We start from the raw sequence: 21,762 nt of genomic DNA on the forward strand, positions 1-21,762 counted from the left end.
GCCTTTGTTGTATCTAGAAACTTAATCAATTTTTGTGTAACATTAGTCCCATGGCTACACAATGGATCATTGTATCATTTACAGGAACAATATTAGGCAAGACGCACTTCCCCACTTCTACCCACCCCCAGTCCACTACTGATAAACACAAACCACAGCATTGTTTCACAAACACTTCGAGAACAGCTTCTTCTTAGAATTGGAGACGCTTGCTGGGGTGGATGGACCGTAACCCAAACTGCTCGCTGTTGTTTACTCAATTGTACAATTCATCCTCTTATTCTGCAATAACACGCTGGCTGTCGGGTCTTAATAATGCTAGAAAGAGTCCGATTAACATCGAGTGGCTGGTTCTGAGCTGCTGCAAGAAGAGGCGAGGCGAGGCGAGGGAGGGGGTGGGGGGGACTCGGAACATGAAGGGGATGCAGGACGGCTGCTGATGAGGATGATCTAAGGGACTTCCACTAGACTAAACAATGACCAGAGTGGATTTCAAACAGTGTGTTTTACAGTCAGTAACCTGGGAAGTTGGAAAAATGAGTGCCCTGTTGTCAGAAGCTGGATATATTGTTCTGGAGAGGGCTTGTTCTGTTTTCAAAAGGCCACATAAAACCTTGACAGTGCTCCCTCTTTTTTTGCGCTCACTCCCCAAAGCAGAAAGAAACATGAGATACCAGGGAAGAGAAAAACCCCAGCCCATCTTTTTGTCCTGTGTTAACCCTAACAACCACGCACACCATCACGTCACAATCTTTCTCGGATGTTCATTAAATTCTTTTAAATGTTATCGATTGCAGGTTTTCTCTCTTCTCCTTTCCCCCCCCCTCTGTCATCTACTCTCGAGCTTCTTCTCATCCCTTGGCTTTCATTTCCTCTAAATTCTTTTTCCCTCTACCCACATCAAAACGCTGGACGGGGATCACTGGAATATTCCCGGATAGCTCGTGGAGAACACCTGTGTGTGCATGAGTGCTGGCAGTGTACGCGTCTTATTTGTTAATGCGGTGTGATGTGTACATGGATTCTTGAGTTACTACAGAGAAAATGTATTCAGATGCTCTCACCAAACCTCTTCCTCACTCTCTCTCCAGATTTCACATCCTCTTCCACATCAGAGGCATTGATAAAAGGGGCAGTGTGTGCCTGTCAGCGGGCTAGCTGTAGGCTGACGTTACGTTAATTCTTCTGAAGTAGCGCTTCATACGCGCGGCTTCGCTTCTTGTGAAAACAACGCAGCAACTGTGAATGTTGTCCAGCTGAATAAACTTCTCTATGAGGAGATCTATTTGATTTTCTGCATACTTCTCAGTCATGTGTGCATGCCGCCACATTATGGTGATCGGAATCCCCACGGTGGATAGTGTGTGCGTGTGTGTTCTTTTGTGTGTCTCCCAGCCTTGAGATGAGCACTGAAGGCTGCCTGAACTGAGTTAGCGGGTAACGGCCGTGGGGCTCCCCAGGGGAGCAAGCCTTCGCTGACATGGGAAGCCATAAATAAGGGCCCAGGGCGCAGCGCCATGTCATGCGTCATTTGGGGCGGAGAGGCCCGCTTTATCCCCTCCCCATCACCGAGCTGCTGAGCATGGCACCTCCTAGGGCGTAATACAAAACATATGGGCAAAGGGCGAGGAGCAGAAGCACCTCAGCATACCATACTCCTGCCTTGTCAGCAAAGCTCCTCGGAGGAAAAGCAGATACAGCCGAAGACGGCCTCTATGATAACACCGTGCTCGTATGCCACAATCAAAGATTGTCAGGAAACAGATTGCTGAGGTTTTGATGTTATAACAATAATCTATAATAATAATTATAGGCTATAATAAGATATATTATAGGATAACAACGATAAAAAGTGAGCATGGTTACACTATTTAGCATTTATATCAAGTATATAAGAAATGAATAGATAGTGTTTATTAGTGTATTTGTCAACAACTTTACTGTCACTTGTTGTATAAACAGTTAATGTATGCTTATAACACAATATAAGAGTTGTAATCATACATAATGATTTGTCTAAATGCATATATGAACAGTTTTAAATTGTGTATTAACAGCTAAAAAAAATAGGTCGACTAATCGGTCGTTTTGGTCTTAGTCGACTAAGCTTTCTTTTGTTGATTAGTCTTTTTTTATGCTTATTCATGACTTATTTCCAATAAACTTATGAACTCATCATTGGCAAACACAACATTTAAAGTTGTGATTTTGTTTCTTTGTGGAGAAACTCAGTTTTACAGATCTGTCGATTAAATCAGCTGATCAATTAGTCGACAAAATCGTATGAGTGTTAGTTGCCTAAGAATTTCTTTTGGCAAGGACAGCCCTATAAAAAGGCTTTAATACACTATAAAATATAATTATAAGAAATGTTATTAATGACTATTCATACATTTAGAAAATATTAAACCAATATCAGGATATTATAAAGGATTTTTTTTAAAGATTGATACCAGTGAGCTGTATTGTTTGCTGCTGTATCTGTGTACTCTGTCTGCCTTAGGGCTGGGTGATATGGCCCAAATCATCTATCACGATATAAGTCATTTCATATCTCTATAGCGATTTACAGTATATCAATATATTACTTGTAATTCAATAAATAAATAGTCTATATGAAATAACCACATGGCAGAGCCTATATTTGTATACTCCTGTGTGAATTAAATACGTAAGAAACGAAAAGTACTGAGTATTTCCTCATATTAAGAACTTGAGTGCAAAATGAACAAAACAGTTTTAAGTGAAATTATAGAGAAAAACATAAATAAATATATGCCTGATCGCTATAGAAAAATATATACAATAGACATTTTTATATCTTTATATCTCGTCATATTGCCCAGCCCTAATCTGCCTTCACACCATAAATAGATCTAAGGTCAAGAGTGACTCTGCAAAATGACACACTCTTTGACCGAGAAGAGAAAGGATGACACTTTCCCTTTTTATCAAGAATAGAGACGATGACACATTTTCATCATCTTTCCAAGGAATGTGCCACCCACAGGGAGTTACGCAGGGGACTCTATGTTTGTCCATCCTCAGTATTGCTAACTTATTCCAAGGCTGCTGATGAATCAGTGACTAAATACAGCCTGAGATGTGATATGGGGCATGAAGAATGCATTAGCGATGAGGCTACTGCCTGTGAAGATATTGGGTAAGAAGAGAAAAACAGCCTTAAGGCCAGTGACTCACCGACATGACCACTGACTAAGCTCAAATGCTCCCCGAAAAGAATTCCCTTGAATCTTCACGGACCGACACCCCCCACCATACACAGACAAAACCTGAATGATGAGACTGTCTGGGTGGACTATTCCTTTATGACTCATTCAACGAAGCACAGTTATTTCATTCACAATTCTTGCTTAGCTTGTGACATAAACAGAAATAGTGTTGCTTCACTGACATTACTGTGTCTTAAAAGTCATCCAAAGGATTGATGATATTTCACAAATATGTGGAAGTCGAGGAGATCATCAAATGTTGTACTGAAGATTCCCTTCCTGGGCTAATAGTTAAGTCATGGTGGGAGATTTGGGAAACACCCGCCTGGCTGTCCTCTATGGTTAATGTTTGCTTCCATGAGGTTTCCCCAGTGACTCCAAGGCGGCGTTGCATCACCTCATCTCCACCTGCAGAGATCCACTTTTCTATGCCGGAGGGAGAAGCTTCTATAATCCCGAACAATTGGACTCGAGTTGCTCTAGGGGATGGTACAAAAAGCTGTGGGAAGAAAAGCCAGCCTTCAGGCACTCGCTCTCTTATCAGCGGAGAGATAGCCATCGGTCCCGAGGGGCGTCCCATTTCTCTCTTTTCTGCTCTTCTCTGCCTCCTAATCTCCCTCCGCTTTCCCCTTTTCTCTTTGTGTCAAAGATCGACCGCATGATCCTTTTAACTGCTCTTTTCCTGCCAAGTTTCATTGTCCTGAATTCAAAATGACAAACTCGCACTGTTCGCTTTGTGATAAAGTGCACAGCCCAGATAAAGTGGGCAGTGGTACAAGCGGAGGTTGGGTGGGGATGAAAATGTGATAGCTGCTACACAACCAGAGGAAAAGACCTTGTCTGTTCGCAGCATGGAGGCATGGGCAGCCCACACCAGAGTTAGGATCCAAGGTCTTAATCACTTCCGCCCTATTTGCATAGATAATAAACTTAGTAAAGATACTTCAGTGGGCCGTATCAATCGCTAGTGAGGATATCAGCCTGGATGTCAAAGAGCATGTTTGGCCGTTATCAGCACTTCCGTTAAAATTGGAATCCAATTATTTCTTCATCGTTGGTTAAGTGACGGAAGCTAAACTAATGGTCCAAATGAAGAGATAGGTCCGATGACTCATCCTAGCAGCAACTTCACATCACAGAGCAGTTATTAAAACCCTCTGCTGGTTGTCTTGAGCTCAGAACCTCAATAAAAGTTATGCTTGAAACTAGGGATGGGGGAAAAAAATCATATTTGAATCATATATTATCATTTTATATTATCAATCTTTTATTATATAAACTATTAACGTCTTTAAAATTGTTTTAGCAGGCTCAGTCTTAAAGCTAGAGAGAAGATCTGGTATCATATGAAAACTAGAAAACCTAAGGAGTTGATAGGTACCAACCATGTGATGTTAATGTTTATAGTGGCCAAACGGCGGTACTACAATTTCCGTGTCCGTCACGTGATGCCATTGGGCCCAAAAATACTTTTTCCCATAGACTTACATTGGGAAAGAGACGTCCGTAAATCGGCGGATCTTTTTTTTTTTAGGTGAATCAACTTCCCAGTACGAACACGTGAAAACTGTATCTTATTAGATCAAACAGATGTTGACAAACTGCAGAATTTGCAGTTGAAAAAAGGTAATAAATCACAATATATCTTATCGCAATACTCAGCATATTGCAAAATGTTTAAAATCGCAATAAGATCGTATTGTGACTTAAGTATCGTGATAATATTGCATCGTGATTCAGGTGATTCCCACTAATACTTGAAATGAAGCATCTCGTACATCATGTTGCCGGAATATAATGTTGGACACAATCCCCCCCAGTTCCCACATTGAAAAGGTATGGGGGAAGGGGGTTTGAGATGCTGCATAGTGATCCCATAAGCACTTTGTTTAAAGCGTACTGACACCTTTAGACCAACAAAAAGGGTGGCAAGATTTACAGAGGAGACTTCCAGGTGTGGAAAATGCAAAAAAGAGGAACTCGGGGATGTGGTATATGAAAGGGTTAAGATAAAGGGTGAGGGGCTAAGTGTCTCACTGTGACAGCCGCCAGCTGCATGCAATAATCCCCAACTCTCCATCAAGAGCCCTTTATATATTCTTGTCAGACACGACGGTGTGTATGAGAGCGAGGATGTCTGGTGGAAAAGGACTTCCGGTAACAAGAGAGGCCGCGCAGTCAGACGGCGTTTTACACCTTCTTCCTCCTTGTGGCTCCCTAAGCTCCTCTCCGCGTTGACTTTTAATCACCTCGTACACACGAGGGACATGCCTGTAAAACCTGTTGCCGTGTTTTATAATTTGCTTTGGATCCCCACAAGGCCTGTGACTGTTTCTCATTACCCAGCATGCTCGCTGGGCCTATAAGACGTGGATGGACATTTTTGTCTTGTACCTATATCCCAAGAAGAGCCTGAGTGGCTCTTCAACTCAGTGTGTTACGGGGGTCGAATGAAACCCATCATGCCTAAGGGAGCCCTTGAAGTGTTATGAAAACCCTCTTAGGTTCCTATGGCAACTGGCAGTGTGGACTACCAAGGCAGATTATGTATAAGGCATGTTTACTGAAAACAATAAATTCCAGCATGCTTATATCAAGAGGCAGGCCTCGCTGGGTAAGGCTCCTCCAACTAGGCTGGTTTTTCTGATGAATAGGTCCAGGGGCCGCCACGCTAACTAGCCAAAGATGGAACGCGATGGGGGAAAAAAAAAACCTAACGTAATGCACACTGAAAACATATGTCTTTTTTAAAATGTTCACATAATGCCATTACCGAGTTAGCTTAAAGCCGGCAGGCCTGTCACAAAGTGTTCATAAACAACAGGAACCGATCTCAAGAGGAACAAAGACATGTTATGGATTCAGTCTGCGAACACTGAACGGCTGACGTGATGAGCAAACATAGATTGACGTAGGCGCGGTGGGCCTCACATGCGAGATAAAAGCAGTATGACATGATGTTGGATCGCAAAGGAAATTAAATAGGCCACTATTTCAGCCAGATAATATACAGTTTAATGTCAAATCTCTCTATAATGTAATTGACTACAGCAACAATAAAATCTAATGAGATTAAAATGAAATGATTGGAACTGATTTTCTAAGTTGTGATGGTGTAGTTTCCTTGAAACTAAACTGTTTAAAAGATGTGGCAATCCCTTACACCCTCAAAAACAAGTCCACTGCAACAGTGCTACGGTTTCCCTGCAGTAGCACAGTCCAGAGGCTATAACCCATTATTTGTCAGTGATGCTGTGATTAAGTAAAGGAGAGTGAGTACTTAATCCTCTGTGGGTTTTTACGAGCCACCTCACACATTTTTACAGCATGGCAAACAGACAGTAAACACCGGGAAGGCGCTGCGCTTTAACACGTGATTAAGACACAGCTAATTAGATTGCGGACAGTAAAACTGTGAGGGGAATCGTAAAAAGAGGGGAGAGGGGAGCGGAGACGGGCCTGAGCTGAGGGGATCAGGTACAACCAGCAGCAGACGTTTACGTCGGGACACCACAGGCCACTGACAAATGACTGAGCTAGGGTTTCTCATTTACTGCTGCCTTCTCTTGCGGTGAAAATGTAAATAGCAGACTCTCTAAGGTAAAAAAGAAAAGACCCCCTCATGTCCACCATCCATCCATCCCTCCATTCTTCTCCTCCCTCTCCTCTTATGCAGTGGTTGGTCCCATGAAACAGGGGTCAGGGTACTAATGGAGGACCTCGTGGCCTTGTGTGCCTCTGGAAACAACCCCCCACTCCCTGCTCCCGTATAAATCAAGCAGGCTTCATTGAGAGTGGCAGAGTCCTCTGATGTCCCAGCCATGTCTCATTTCAAAGTCCTCCTGAAGGCTCACACGGTTCCACGTTTACTCACTGGGCACAAGGGAGATGTGCATGTGGGGGTAGAGACTCAAAGAGAGAACGACAGACAGCGAAACAGAGAGTGAAAGAAAGAGAATGAGTTTGGGTTAAGAGAGAAGTAGAAGGGAATTAGGAATAGAGAAGATGTCCCGGAGGAAAACGGGGCCTCTAAAACAAAATGTTTATTTAGTAACTATGCTGCATTAGAGCTCTCACTTGAAAGTATGCACAATAAATCACACCGTTTTGGGAAAGCCATTACGCCATCACTCTAAACACAATGTGTGTGCACATTTGAAAATGCCTTCCTCTTATGCACATGTTCAGTTTACATCTCTAGTTTTACTGCAATCAAAACATAATTTCCCTCCCTTCATGGTAAATTGAGGTGTGCCTTCTATAGAAGGATAAATGATGGCTGAGATAATGCCGCTCTGCGGTTTCCTTTACTCTATGCATTCATAACAACGCCAGATGAGTTACATATGGATTTAAAATGAATGTTTTCCTGACTACAGGTTTTGTTACAGTCTTCCTACACACACATCATCCAAATGACGCTGAGAGCAGCTAATCAAAACCAGTGACATGTAGAGACACTCTTGAAGTATAGAAAGGGAAAAGAAAACAACACATTTCTACGCAATCATATAATAATAATAAAAAAAAAAGACAAAAGGTTAGTGACGGGAGAATATCAGGGCTCCTTAAATGGAACCCTGAGGGACACCCTTATCAATTATCATTGTGTTAAACCAATAGTTTATCATTTTGGGAGACGTGCTTATTCTCACAGAGAGTCTTGCATCTCACTCTGTTCAGTAAATATGTAGCTGGAGCCAACAGCTGGTTAGCTTAGCTTAACACAAAGAGTGAAAACATGAGGAAACGGCTAGCCTGGCTCTGTTCAAAAGTAACCAAATCTGCTTACCAGCACCTCTAAAGCTCATTCATTAACATGTTATATTTTGTTTAATTCATAAAAAAACAAAGTATAAAACAATAATTCAACATTTTATCGGGGGGGGGGTCATATGCCAGACAATTTCTTAGCAGTTTCTGAGCAGTTTCGAGGCAACCAGCGGAGTCACTGGTCCCAGCACAGCACATAACTCCCCGTAAAACCTCAACGTGTTGTTTTTCACTTCGGTTACTCCTTTGAAAAGGTCTAACTAATAGTAAAAAGGGAACAGTGTGTAACATTTTGGGGATCTATTAGCAGAAATGGAATATAATATTCATTTCATTAGTGTATAATCACCAGAAACTAAGAATCGTTGTGTTATCGTTAGCTTAGATAGCTTCATATTTACATAGGGAGCGGGTCATCTTCACGGAGTCCAGCATGTTGCATTCAGTCAGTGGTACTGACAGCCGCCGTCTGACTTCCGTTGCCCCTAAAGTAGTGTTATTATGGTAAGGATGGCCTCTGAGCTAGGCGAACGGCATTACCACGGTTTTGCACTCGGTAGCTCACGTTACCACAGTCTTGGAAAGGGAGGAGTGAGCGGAGCGGTACTCAGTTGGTTGCAATCTGCAACCACACCACTAGATGTTGTCAAATCCTACAAACTGTACTCTCATTAAAATACATAAACTACAACTGTGAAGCTAGAGAGTACAATATCGTATAATCTGTCATATCACTAGATCATATTCCGGATAAATGCTTGGTAAATCAGTGCAGGCCTCGGAGCCTGTGATAGCTGTCATATGCAACAGGAGAGAGAGCACGACTGCCTTTTGCTCAGCTAGCTAAGACATGCAAAAGGAAAGTCAATCTCCTTAAAAAAAAAGAAAAGCTAAGCATCTCCTGTTTCACTTGCCGCTGCAATTTCTTCCTCTCACTTTAAGGTAGTGACAGTGTGGTTTGCTCAATCTTTCCTTCTCTCCTTCAAATGCAAAGGGTTGGGCTGAATTTGCATGTAAAACAGAACGCAAGCCGTCACTTGTGACTTTATTTACAGAGGAGATTTGGAGGATCATGAAGATACTGTTATGAGGTAGGCAGGCACACACACACACACCCACACACACATGCGCACACACAGTGTTTACTTAAACCGCAGGAGTGTGTGACACCTTAGTCGTAACTGGTGTTAACCCCCGACGTGGCTGTTGTTTTGAGTGTTTCAAAAAGTCTGCTGTTTGAGGCCTGAGAATGCGTTAACATCCAGATGAGAGGAAGGTGGTGGTGGTGGGCAGTTAGAGGGGGGGGGGCTCAGACAGACAGAAAAACATTCCCCAGTCGCTACGCTCATCTCCATAACTCAGTACGCAGCCAGAGAGCACTGATCCTAACATGGGACATTAACGACCCGACTCCCACCGCTGGAAGCGTCGTTACCTGCCGGTGAACAGTAAGGGCCATTTAGGGCCCAATTCATGACTGCCGTGAAAGAAAGGCTCATCTTCTTGCCTCATGGTTGCAGTTAGGGGGTTAAATAAATCACTTGTAGTAACTCCGTATCGGGCAGGAGGAGCCTCGTCTCGCACGGTTACGAACCCCGTCAGTGAAATCGGAGTGATAGCGTGTAATTTCGGAAACTTTAAACTAAAGACATAATCACATTGTGTACGATGAAAATCAAAAACAACTTTTACAAACAAATAGCATCTAAGCATCTGAGAGATCGGATTTCATTAAGTCAGGAAAGCAACAAAAGAGTATAATTACAAGCAACAATACAGGTCATTGTGTAAGTGTGTGTGTGCACGTTTGTATACGTGTGGTTGTTTTTATGCCCGAGAGGTATCACTGCAATTATACTGTCAGTGTGTGATTTGCTGTTGGAGTGGTCTATGATGATTAATTCATAGTAGTTCTTCACCACAAGACGTGTGTCACATATCAAGTTAAAGGGCTTTTTTTTTTAAATCCAGAGCTTCCCACATAAGAGAGTTGCACAATAGATGTTTGATGTATTGTGAAACTTAACAAGATCGGGACACAACTGAGAGCATCAGTGTTGGTTATGTGGTCGTCTGTTTTATCTATGTCCTAATTACCTAAGGAGCTGTGGAACAAGGGATTAGGCAGCTTTACACACTTCACCTTATCAACTGTGAGTAATTTCCTAAACACACATAAAGAGGGATATTCATTACTGCTCACTAGGGGTGGTAGAAAAAAAAACAATACAGCATAGTATCGCGATATTTTGCATGGGAATATTGTATCGATCTGTTATTACATAAACTTTTATCAACCTCCTAGCAATCTGATGGACGCTATTCTGTCTTTCAGAGGTTGTAGCGGGCTCTTAAAGCTAGAGTGAAGATATGGTACCGTATGAAACTATAAAAACTTAAGGAATCCATTGGTGCCAATCATGTTATGTAAGCTTGTCGGGAAGGATGCTAAATAACGCTCCAAAGTCAACGCTAAATTTTGGCAATGAAAAACTGGCATGGCCATTTTCACAGGAGTCCATTGACCTCTGACCTCAAGATATGTGAATGAAAATTAAACAGAGTGAAAACTGTATCTTATTAGATAAAACAGATGTTGACAAACTGCATAATTTTCAGTTGAAAAAGGTAATAAATCCTAACATATCACAATATATCTGGTGATTTCCACCCCTACTGCTCACTGCAAACCTCTCAAAATACCTCCTTTAACATTCCTCTACTGCAGTATAGTTTGTATATTAGGGCAATAAAGTACAACAGGAGACAGTAAAACTGTTTGCATAATGCTGATTATGAAACAAAGGGGAAATGTCAACCTTTGTGGAGTGAAAACCCAACAGCGTCGGTGTTAGAAAAGGTGTTTTCTCCACAGGTGACATATCTCACATGTTGTCAGGCAAAGCAGAGGAAAACGATTAAATACCTGGGCCCTTATCTCGGGGACCTTTTCAGTGAGGCGAACTATCACTCAGTATCAAATGACATTAAGATAATGAGCCAAAGACGCTACAAAGGAGCGGTAGGTAGCGAATTAGCTGGCTTATGCCTCCCACGGGGGGGGGGGGTGATGAGTGAAGGAGAGGTGCGATTAGTTTAGAGGCCTTTATCCACGCCAAATTTGTGTGTGTGGGAAATCACACGCGGAGCCTTAACAGCACTGAAGGTTGCAAGGCCACTGCTAAAACATCTTGCGCCTCTTAGCATAGAGGTGATAATGAAGGTGACACCTTTGGTTGCCTTAAAGCAATCGCCCTGGTCTGACAGGACCCAGAAAGCAACAGGGAGGGAGAACAACTCATTTACATACACATAAATATAGATATAAAGTATACTTCCTGTTATCACTTATTTTCCTTAACAAAAATAGCTGTTTGCACTAAATAAAAAAAACAATAAAAACTGATTTCAATGACTACTACTAATATAAATAGTGTGTTTCACATCTCAATTTATCTTTCAGAGAAACTCTAAATTATGGAATTTCACCTAAATTGGCAGGTCGGGTAACACCATCCGTCATGCTCACCATATTATTTTAGCGTCTGACAATTTTACACATCTCTGACAACTTAAAAAGTGTCAAGTTACTTTCTAGCACATACTTTACAAACACATGCCAACAGCCTGTAGCGCAGACGCAGGCATTTCACTTTTGTTTTCATAAGGGCAGGACAGAAGTTATCATCTGTTATCATCTGCTCACAGACAGCACTTGTGGGCAAAAAACACTGGTTCTTGTGAGAGAAGCCTGCTTAATCATCCTTCATAAATGGGTTACTTTCTTTAATGAATCACTGATAAGGTTTATAACGTGTGGACTGCACAGCATGGTACTCAAAGCATTAGTTAGCAAATGTTGGGCCGTCGATGAGCGTCTGTGGGCCGAGGTTTTTGCAGTGTTTCCCGTGCCGTTTGCACTGTTCGGCCCTTGTTTGCGGCTTTTCTGGTCGATTCAGCATGTTGAATGAGAGAAATCACTCTGATTGGCTGTTCGGCTTAAGCGAATCAGTGCACGAGAAGAGAAACGGAAGTGAGGAAAGCAAGCAAACGAGTTAGGTCAAGACGGCACACACAAAAGGCTATTCTCATTTTTCACCTTCATCACATCTGATCATTCCAATACACGGATCTTCTCACAACGACATCATGGCCATCTGGACTGAAGCTAAGTGGTGAATGAGAGTGGTGTGAGAATGATCGGCAAACACTGCTTTGTTTCATGTGCGTATCATAGCAACAGCTTGTATATCCGCCGTTGTAGGTCTTTCGGTTTCCCTTTTTAAAAGACGAACACAGACTACCGCCACCTGCTGGTGTGGAGTTTTTTCATCTCACGCAGGTGCAGAATGTACATGCTAGTTGGCTGTTCGCTGTAGTCTTTGCGGCGTGTTCAAGTGCAACTTTTTGGCAAAGAGAAAGGCGATGTGAGACGATGCAAAAGTCTTCAAAAGTGTTGCATTTCTCTGTACTACACTGATGCTTAAAACATAGCACAAGTTACAGGTGGTAACCCTCTTGAGATGCTTTCTGCACAGGAGGTATACAGTATGTCAGTGTTAATTCACACTGCTCATACAACCCGACACTTGTTAATAGTGTTACAGGGTCAATTCACCAAAATCACATATATATATATCTGCTTTTCTCACTCTTTTTACACACTCTCACTTTGAGCACCACAAACAAAACTCTATTCATCTCTGTTGTATTGGAGTGGAGGCACAAATCAAAACTTGAGCAGATAAAATAATCTACAAGGCTACACACTGTAATTAGTTTTTATAGATTGATCTGATATGAAGAAAGATCTCTTCAACAACTTAAAATTGTCTCTTTCACAGCGTTCATTAAATGGATTACTTTTACTTGTGCATAAGAGATGAAGATTGAGACAACAACAGTAGCGTGAACCAGACGTTTATTTCTCTTTCTGCATGTTTTACATTGTGCTGCTGCAGTTAATCTGACGCCCTTTACTTCACACTTTAACTCAACCATGTTTAAAGTGACATGAAAATGTTACAAGGTCCGATATAGTAAGATTGCCGTCATGACTTTTGCGTAAAAGTGACTCTTATACAGACACAAGACCAACATGTTATATTGCCATCACATAAACGCGTGCGTGTCTGAAAGCGGCTATGGTATAGTTACAAAACAGTTCAGTTTGTTGTTTATCTTTCATATCATGTTTAAAGTAAATAAGGCTTAGAGCGTGTGTGACCGCATGTGTGTGTGTGTGTGTTCAGTTCCACACCATGTCAACCCTTAATAGACATGCTCATGTTCCAAGGGGCCACTTGGAGCTATCAACACGTCCCCTAATGGGCAAGTTCATGTTTATTCTCTCCACACTGGACGCTGCTTCCTCTGGTGCGCAAAAAAAAAAAAAAAAGACAGTCACTTCTATCTCCCAATTTTCTCATCTCCTGTCTTCATCAATCTCATGTATCCCCACTCAATCAGTTTCTCTCCAGTTCCTCTTCTCCCTCTCTCTCTCTCTCTCTGGATCGTTTACCACCTCTCCCTCCTCCTCCATCATTCTTTCACTGCTCCTCTCTTCTCCCATCACACTCTAATCTCCCGGTCTGAAAGGTGTTTCCTGAGGAGGGCATGCGGGAAGACAGGCGGGAGTGATGGATCGCTCCGCGGACGCTTCACTTTGTCCTCTCTCCTGGGCGGGAACAGGGTGAGGTTGGGTAGGTCTGACAGTGGGAGTGTTAGGTGTGGTGGCGTTGGGGAGGGAAGCAAGGTACAAGCGCCTTTGAAAGGTGCTGTTGAGGGGGAGCAGGAGAGGTGACTGCTCCCTATATTAGTATTCTATATGATGTGAGCTAATTATGAGAACTCTGCAAACTCTGTGCCTCCAAAACGGTCTTATTATATATTGAATTCATTTGAATTGACTCTATTTCTGAGGCATGGGCTATACAGTAGTAAATATTAAAATTCAAACATTTGAAACATTACTAAAAAAGACAAGATAAGCAATTTTTTCTGCTGTGCACAGTTAAAAAAATCAACAACTTCCCAAAAATGTTAAAAAAACATTATCTACATCCTGGCAAACAAAGGTCAAAAGTCAAATCCTTCATCTCAAAATTGGGATAAATGTCTAACTTTTCCGGCCTCAACTCTCAGCACAAATGCCCCTCAACTATGTTAATTATTAAACGTTTTGTTTTTACATTTGGCTCAACATGACATTGTCATTGGCAACACACAGTTTCCTTGAAGTTGAACATTTTTTAAGAATTCAAATCTCTACATGATTTATTTTATTGACATTTTAATTTGTTTCCAGTGAAATAATAATGAGTTTATATAGTGACTTTGCTGTTATAAACATAATTGTTGCTGCTATAACATTTAGTTACATTTAAAATATAAATAAATTGTAATCATGTTCTGAAATCATTCGTTTTAAATAAAATAGTAAAAAAGCAATTATTGAGTAATAAAAAAAAATGATAAGAGTATCGGTAAAGAACGGAACAGATAACGAGTATTGATAAAATCCCATATCTACTCGTGTTATGAATACAATACGTGATGTTATTTTGTTATCACTAATCGTTCCGGACTTTCGACCTTGAATAAAAATTAGATGCGGACCTTTGAGTAATAAGTTTGCGAACCCTTACATTATTGTGTTCTGAGGCCGGAATAGATGAGTCTACTATATTGTTGATAATTGTTACGTAGGTGAGCACTAAACATGTACAGTAATAGCAACAGGTATATGATCTACAGAAACCATACTATAACAGATCTTCTACTGAAGCAAGGAAGCACGTGCGTCATATTTTCCTGTAAAACTGGCAACATGAATTTACCAGAAACAGAATAAACTGAAAACTGGGCTGTAACAGTACTTGCTTTTCCACTTATGACCTGTTGCCGTGTAGCTGAAGATCTTTTGGACTGGCTCAGCTCATAGAAGCAACAAATGAACGCTCCTGCAGGCTCAAGTTTTGGATCATTACAATGAGCTGTGACTTTATTACAGCCAAATATTTATCAAATCCTTTCAAGCTTTTGGCACGTTACGTTTTGACCCAAATTATTCCTTCACATAGGTGAGAGTTCAGGGAAAACAAACAAAAACTACAGACATACAACCGCCCAAACAACTCACACAAGCCTTAAGTTTGAGCATCTAAGTCGCCTTAATGAAGCTTTATTTAACTAAATGAACTGCTGACACACCAATATGTTCAAACATCACTGAAGGAAGGTTCGTCAGTGTGGTCAGAAACCTTGGAATGTCTGCTCCGTATTCACTGAAAACTTTCAGACCACGTCGATGCAGATTAGTGATTTAGGATACGTCCAGGTGCTGTGTTTGGTTACACAACACTGGCACATAAAGAGGACACAGACGAGCCAGATAAGAGGAGGGAGGAGAGGCTGTCCGACAGCTGCCTGATTGGGTAACACTTCTGCCGGACCCCCTGAGAGGAAGCCCAGCCTGGGGTAACGTCTGCGCCCCAGTCGGGAAGGAACACTTCAAACACACGAGGCCTGTACAACCTCCACCCCTCTGCAGCTCCCTCTCCTGCTGTTCCCCTGAGCTCCGTGGGGGATCTCTGAAGAACCATCCCAGCAGTCACCACGCCATAAATCAGTCCCGTCTATCCTCTTGCTGCCACCACGCTCTCCTCCTGTCACTCTCGTTTATACCAAGCCAAAATGAATGAAGGCAGGAATGTGTGCAACGTATACATAAATGTACTCCTCACCACTGGTCCTCATTATCACTCAGCCCTGTTCCTTCATCCTTTGTGTCCTCATCGCAACTCTGCTGGTAGCAAAAATCCACCAACCAGGAACACGGTCAGATGCCCAATTAATTTCATCACTACTGTTTTGTTTGTTTGTAGGGAGAATTGGGTAATAACCTGAAGGCATGGTTTTCTGTGTTTGTTTGTGAATTTGGCATCACGAGATAACAGAAAAAGTAAGCATGTGACCAAATGGTGTTTTGGTAAGGTAACGTCAGCCCTTTGAAAGGCCTTTTTACAAGGGGAATCATAGGACTAGCTCAGTGAATGAAGTCTCTTCATAGACAAGCTATGGTTAACTTTGCTTAGCTAAATTACAAACAACAAAGAGGGAACTTCCATTTCCAAGCACACCAAAAGAGACCTGGCAGGCCTGGTACAGTACAATTCACAAGAAACAAACCCAGAAACATAATCTAAAAAGAGTAGGCCTCATTACCTGAAAGCATGTCTAAAACACATTTTAATCCCGATACACTACGCTCAACATGTCACATCAAATCAGCCAAAAATGTGCTCTTGCTGCAGAAAACCCAAAGCAGCCACAGCTGACAATCTGGGAGACAAGGGCCCCCGGGACCCGGGGTGGCTCAGCTGAGGACATTGCTGCACGCAAAGCTACCCCACACACACACACACACACACACGCAACGCACAAATACACACAAACGCACGCAGAGTCTGGTGGCAGACAACAGTCACCCTGTCATCTTCGATTGCGGGCCGCTCATGTTGGACCAGCGACACCTCACACACAGCTCAGTGGGCCTCGGCCCCCCTGGTGTCCCGCTGCCGCCACAGAAGGGACTGCCAGAGAGTTACTTCAGCTCTGCAGAACAAACACAGAAATCCGCCTGTCTAAAAAGCATCTAGTGCTGTCGATAAAAAAAAAGAAGTCTAAATATATCCCACTGTAAATGGCCTTTATTGTGTCCTTGTAACTGGCAGATATCAATTGAGTGAGTGCAGATTTAACGGATATGACCTTGAGAGAGTTTGTGGACACGGAGTAACTCGTGGCTGGAAGTTTGACGGCGCTTCAAACAAAAAAAACCTGTAGCTGAATATGGGAATTGAGAACATTAAGCGTACAAAAAGCTGAGTTAAACATTATCATAATGCTTTTGTTTGGTCAAAAAGCTGTAGTTTTTCCTTCTCGGTTTAAGCTATTAACTAAACATACTTGTAACCTACGGCTGAAGCTATCAGCAAAAATCATTTCAAGCCAAAATGGGGAACGTGTTGACAAACATCTTTAGCTCCAGGCGTGTTTTCAGCGAGCGTAGCAGCCCTGCGGGCGCACATGTGTTTGGCAGATGGCACCGAGTAGATGGCACATAAGGTCAGAAAGAGCACTCAGCTGTATATCTCTCACACATACAGGCCCTCCAGGAATGTCTGTGCAAGGCCAAGGATTATGGCACTGTGCTGCTTCTGTGTGCGTTTGCACTTGTTGATAAAGAGCAGACCGTCGTAAAATACACCGACAACACCTCTGCTCTCGATCATCGGTAATGTTTACCGTCCAACAGAAGGCTATGCAAAAAGGTTTTACTCTCAGATCACCAACTCTGCGCCTTTAACAGGTAATTACTTCTCTTTCACTATTCACATCTGATCCAGTACGTTAAAAGATACACACCTACATAAATTCACTGGTGATGTTATTTAACACAACGCTAACTGGGAACATGACCTGGGGTATGATCTGGTTGCATTAGCTCTCCCTAAGTTTAAACTTAGCCTAGCTATAATGTAAGTATGCATATATAAATACACAAGGATTGTTAGTTCAGTTCAACATATCGCTTGTCCCTTTGAAAATGTTATTTCTGAAACTATTGCCCTTTATTTAACTTATCAGAAACACGGGGGAGATAGATAGGTATAACATGTAACAAGAGAGGGAGTCAAACGGTGGATGTTGCAGTTATGTGGCATGAATATTCACCATTAGGCCACTGGAGCTCCCCCACAAATGTAATAATGGATTTATAAATAGCTAGTGCAACCCATCGTGGAGCAAAGAAAGAGAGAGGAGCACTCGGGGACAGGATGGACCCATGCTCTTTGAGTTTAAACCAAAACAACAAAGTTTTGACCCCTATTGCAGACTGTCCTTTGAAGCATTATTTATAGTAAACGTGCTTAGAATTGTTACCATTGCATAACATGGAGGCTAATTAAGGATGATAACATGATTTTATTATGATTTTATTATACCTCTATACCTCTCAAAACAAAGACTAAACCATTCCTATTTGAAGCAGTAACCTCCAGTGGAAGTGCCAAATACTGCAGTTCTTTGAATGGCCACTTGAGGCCGGCTCCAAAAGCGAGTCAATCCTCATAGACCCCCCCCGTGTTACAATACCCAACTTTACAGCAGAAATAAACATGTTTACAGACTGGTACAAAAAAAAACGGTTTTGCACTCTATAGCAAATTTCCCCGTTCATGACAACTGTACAAGGGTGGATTTTTGTGAAACTCACCCCTTTAAATGATATTAAGGCTTAAAGTTCGGCATAATTGAGAGTGTGGCAGGTTGCTAACTGCTAGCAGTCTGCTCTGCTGCGTCACCCGGGCTCGTCTCAGCTCCACTGATCCACCTCTTTGCCCATTTTTTTAATTAGCTGTGAGTTAGGCGGAGTTGGCACAGCCCAGATGGCGACGGACGGAGCCACCCACTTTGAGCTTCACAACGGCTCTTCAGAAACCAACGGGTGACGTCACGTTGCCAAATAAAGAACACATTTTCCCTTCATACATCATGGGAAGAGAGGTGTGGAGAGGATTTCCTTTGGCTGTTGATCTTTATCAATTGCTCTAGTCTACCTGGCATAAACCTCCATGACAGCGCAGATAACACAGCAGGGAAATTCCCACAGAGACGTATGATGCCCATTACTGTGTGTGTGTGTATACAGAAACAGAGGCAGGCTCCAGGAAAGGTTTTATCAATTCTTCGCCAAGAGATCCTCTGCTCCATGCCGTCGGATTTACAATGTCCAATTACAAAGATAAAAGAGCAAGGTGTGTGTTTTGTGGAATAGGAAACACGTGGATCTCCAGTGAAGAATTAATTGGCAACTCAGAACAGAATTGATTTGAATGTGTGCAACAGGATGCCTGAGATTCTCCAGCACACGAGGGGAACCTATTCTATCGACCTACAGGTGACTCTACGGGCCTTATTAGTATGTCAACAACAGGCCCGTTCCTCACAGCCGCCAGTATCCATGCGGCATCACGGCAAAGTCGACCAAAATGTGTGACGCCTTCAGGCCTACTTTGTTCAACAAGCGTTGGGGTTTGGGGGCTGCTGAGGGTGACCCCTTATTGTTAGGTGCTCCCTTTGTGGTCGCACTCCTCACTGTACTGAGAAGAGAAAAAGAAAGGCCCTCTCTAACAGTCGGTCATGCCCCAGTGCTCCTGGCAACAACAGGTCCAGAGGACGCAGACCTGCCTGGCCTATATTGGCTTGGCTCTCAGTTAGCGGTGGCGGCACTAGCCCCCTGTCAGCTGTCCCATTCAGGGCCCGGGCGGACCCTTTATTAAAGCTTTGAAGACTGCTGAATAAAGGGGCGTCCTATGTTTAGGTGATAGAATGTAAGCAACTGGTTTTCTGCTTGGGCAACACGAGACAAAGAGCCTCCTTCTGAATACGGGGAGGACGTGAGAGAGAGGGAGCGAGAAAACTACAGAGGGAGGGAGAGAGAAAGAAAGAGGGGTACGCCACAAGTTTTTTTTTTTTTCAGGACGGGGATTACTTTGATGGATTGAAAATCATTGAGAAGTTGCGGCTGTGTGTGGGTGGAACGGAGGAGAAATGCAATCAGTGGTAATTATCACAGGTGGTTCTGATGCCCTGGCGATTAATAATAAAACCACAGAGCCGAGGTTTCTCTGTTAATTAGAGGAAGAGAACCGGCCAAAGCCCTCTCACGACATGCCCTATATACTACACTATACAGTGTACACTACATGCTACACTTCACTGCACCAGGATAAGCAGAACCTAAAGAGTAGAGTCCAGCTGATAATATCAGCCATTATTGGGGTGTCACAGACACATCTGCATTTCTGTTTACTGTCTGCTGGCAAAAAGAAACTGCAGAGGAGTAAACTGCAGCAATACAGATGACAGCAGTTTAATGTATATTTGAGGTAGAGCGGATCGTCCACCAATCGTAAGGTCAGGGGTTCGATCCCTGGCTCCTCCAGTCCACATGTCAAAGTGTCCTTGGGCGAGATACTTAACCCAAAATTGCTCCCGAAGGCTGTGCCATCGGTGTGTGAATGAGTATTTAGATTTGATCCTGATGGGCAGGTTGGCACCTTGCATGGCAGCCTCTGCAATCAGTATATGAATGTGTGTGTCGTGAGACTAGAAAGGCGCTATATACTGTAAATGCAAGTCCAGCAATATTACCAGTAGCAATATTGTATTCATGTATACACGGACGTCAAGTATCGATCTTTTATTATATAAACTATTAAACTCTTAATCCGCCGGTTGGTACCAACGATGTCATGTTAGCTTGTCGGGAAAAACGCTAAATAACGCTCCAAAGTTACGCTAAATTTTGGTGAGGAAAAACTGGCATGGCCATTTTCAAAGGACTCCCTTGACCCCTGACCTCAAGATATGTGAACGATGACATGAACAGAGTGAAAACTGTATCTTAGATAAAACAGATGTTGACGAAATGCATAATTTGCAGCTGAAAAAAGTATTATATTGCAATATATCTGTCCAAAATGTCTAAAATCACAATAAGATCGAATCGTGAGTTAAGTATCGTGATGATATCGTATTTTTTTTTTTTTTTACAATTAACTTGTGTACAGTAATCCATAATCATAAAATTTATTATTCAACTGCAAAATATATATACTCGCATATATCTTTATTACAAAAGTTTATTTTATGTGTTCATGTAAGAAAACAAAATAGTATCGCACAATCATCATCTTTATTCGTCTTAGTATTCACGTTTAGTTGCCCTTTTATCGGAGCATCAAGATCGGTGTTGTGTGCGTCGTGGATGTAATAACCGAAAAACTGTACGAAGTGTTTGCAACCAGCTTCATGCAGCAGCCAATCAAATTGCCGACACCTTTATTACCTGGTGATTTTTCAGATTGGCACTGCTATGACCAGCTAATGCTAAAATTAACTTACTAAATATCATTCACTGTAATCTTACTTTTTAATGTTGAGCTATATTTGATATCTATGTACCATTTATCTACAACATTCAACAGGTGTGACACTCACCCTCCCTTAACATGCATAACAGTATACACACACACACACACCTGGTCATGGCTGGCTTGGAGGGTGCTCCCGGTGCCGTGGAAAGTCATTTGCACAGGGGAGAGGGTCAGATAGGTCACGAAATCCTTACCGCTCTGCGCGTCGCTGTACTGCACCTGGAAGAGAGGGCAGAGGTAGGCAAACTGAGTTAGCACAAAAGTAAATACAGGAAAAGATCAATCAAAGCGCGAAAGACAAGAGAACTGAAGCATCTCAAGTTTTCAGCGGGATACAGTCTTGTGTTTTTGGAAGTGGTTGGCTTGAGAGTAAATCTTGCATGTCTAATTGCCACCACAGAGCATTTGTGGACAATTACCCCACACCATACAGAGATGGCAACGGAGGGGAATGAACGCAAGGGTGTGTATGTGCGATTGAGGTGGGGGGGCATTCGAGGGGGGTAGTGATGACATCACTGGCGACCCCTCATCATTGAGAGGTTAACTCTGCAGGCATTCCTAAATGCTGTGCAATCAGGACTGTTATGACATGATGCTCCTCTGGGACAGTCTGCTCCTGAGATCCAAGGGCTTTGGTAATATCGCTTGCTTGTCTGCCCTACTTCTCACTGGCTCTCACTCTGTGCATGTGTGTTTGCCTGGCCTACTTATGCCCAGGACAGCTGCAGGCATCTTAATAGATGGCA

At 42.5% G+C, this 21,762-nt stretch overlaps 1 protein-coding gene across 5 annotated transcripts in view; it reads right to left on the reverse strand.

Moving 5' to 3' along the window:
* Positions 1-21,762, reverse strand: part of stau2 (staufen double-stranded RNA binding protein 2) — a 100,806-nt gene that overhangs the window by 9,041 nt on the left and 70,003 nt on the right. For 2 of the 5 annotated variants that reach the window (XM_074621322.1, XM_074621318.1), the window contains exon 13: positions 21,119-21,232. In XM_074621322.1, coding sequence (XP_074477423.1) covers positions 21,119-21,232 — 114 coding nt within the window. Of the gene's footprint in view, positions 1-12,910; positions 13,784-21,118; positions 21,233-21,762 lie in introns of those variants that run through there. The other 3 variants (XM_074621319.1, XM_074621321.1, XM_074621320.1) reach the window with 3 other exon arrangements.

Source organism: Sebastes fasciatus, chromosome 21, assembly GCF_043250625.1.
Source record: "Sebastes fasciatus isolate fSebFas1 chromosome 21, fSebFas1.pri, whole genome shotgun sequence".
In the NCBI taxonomy this organism is placed as follows: Eukaryota; Metazoa; Chordata; class Actinopteri; order Perciformes; family Sebastidae; genus Sebastes; species Sebastes fasciatus.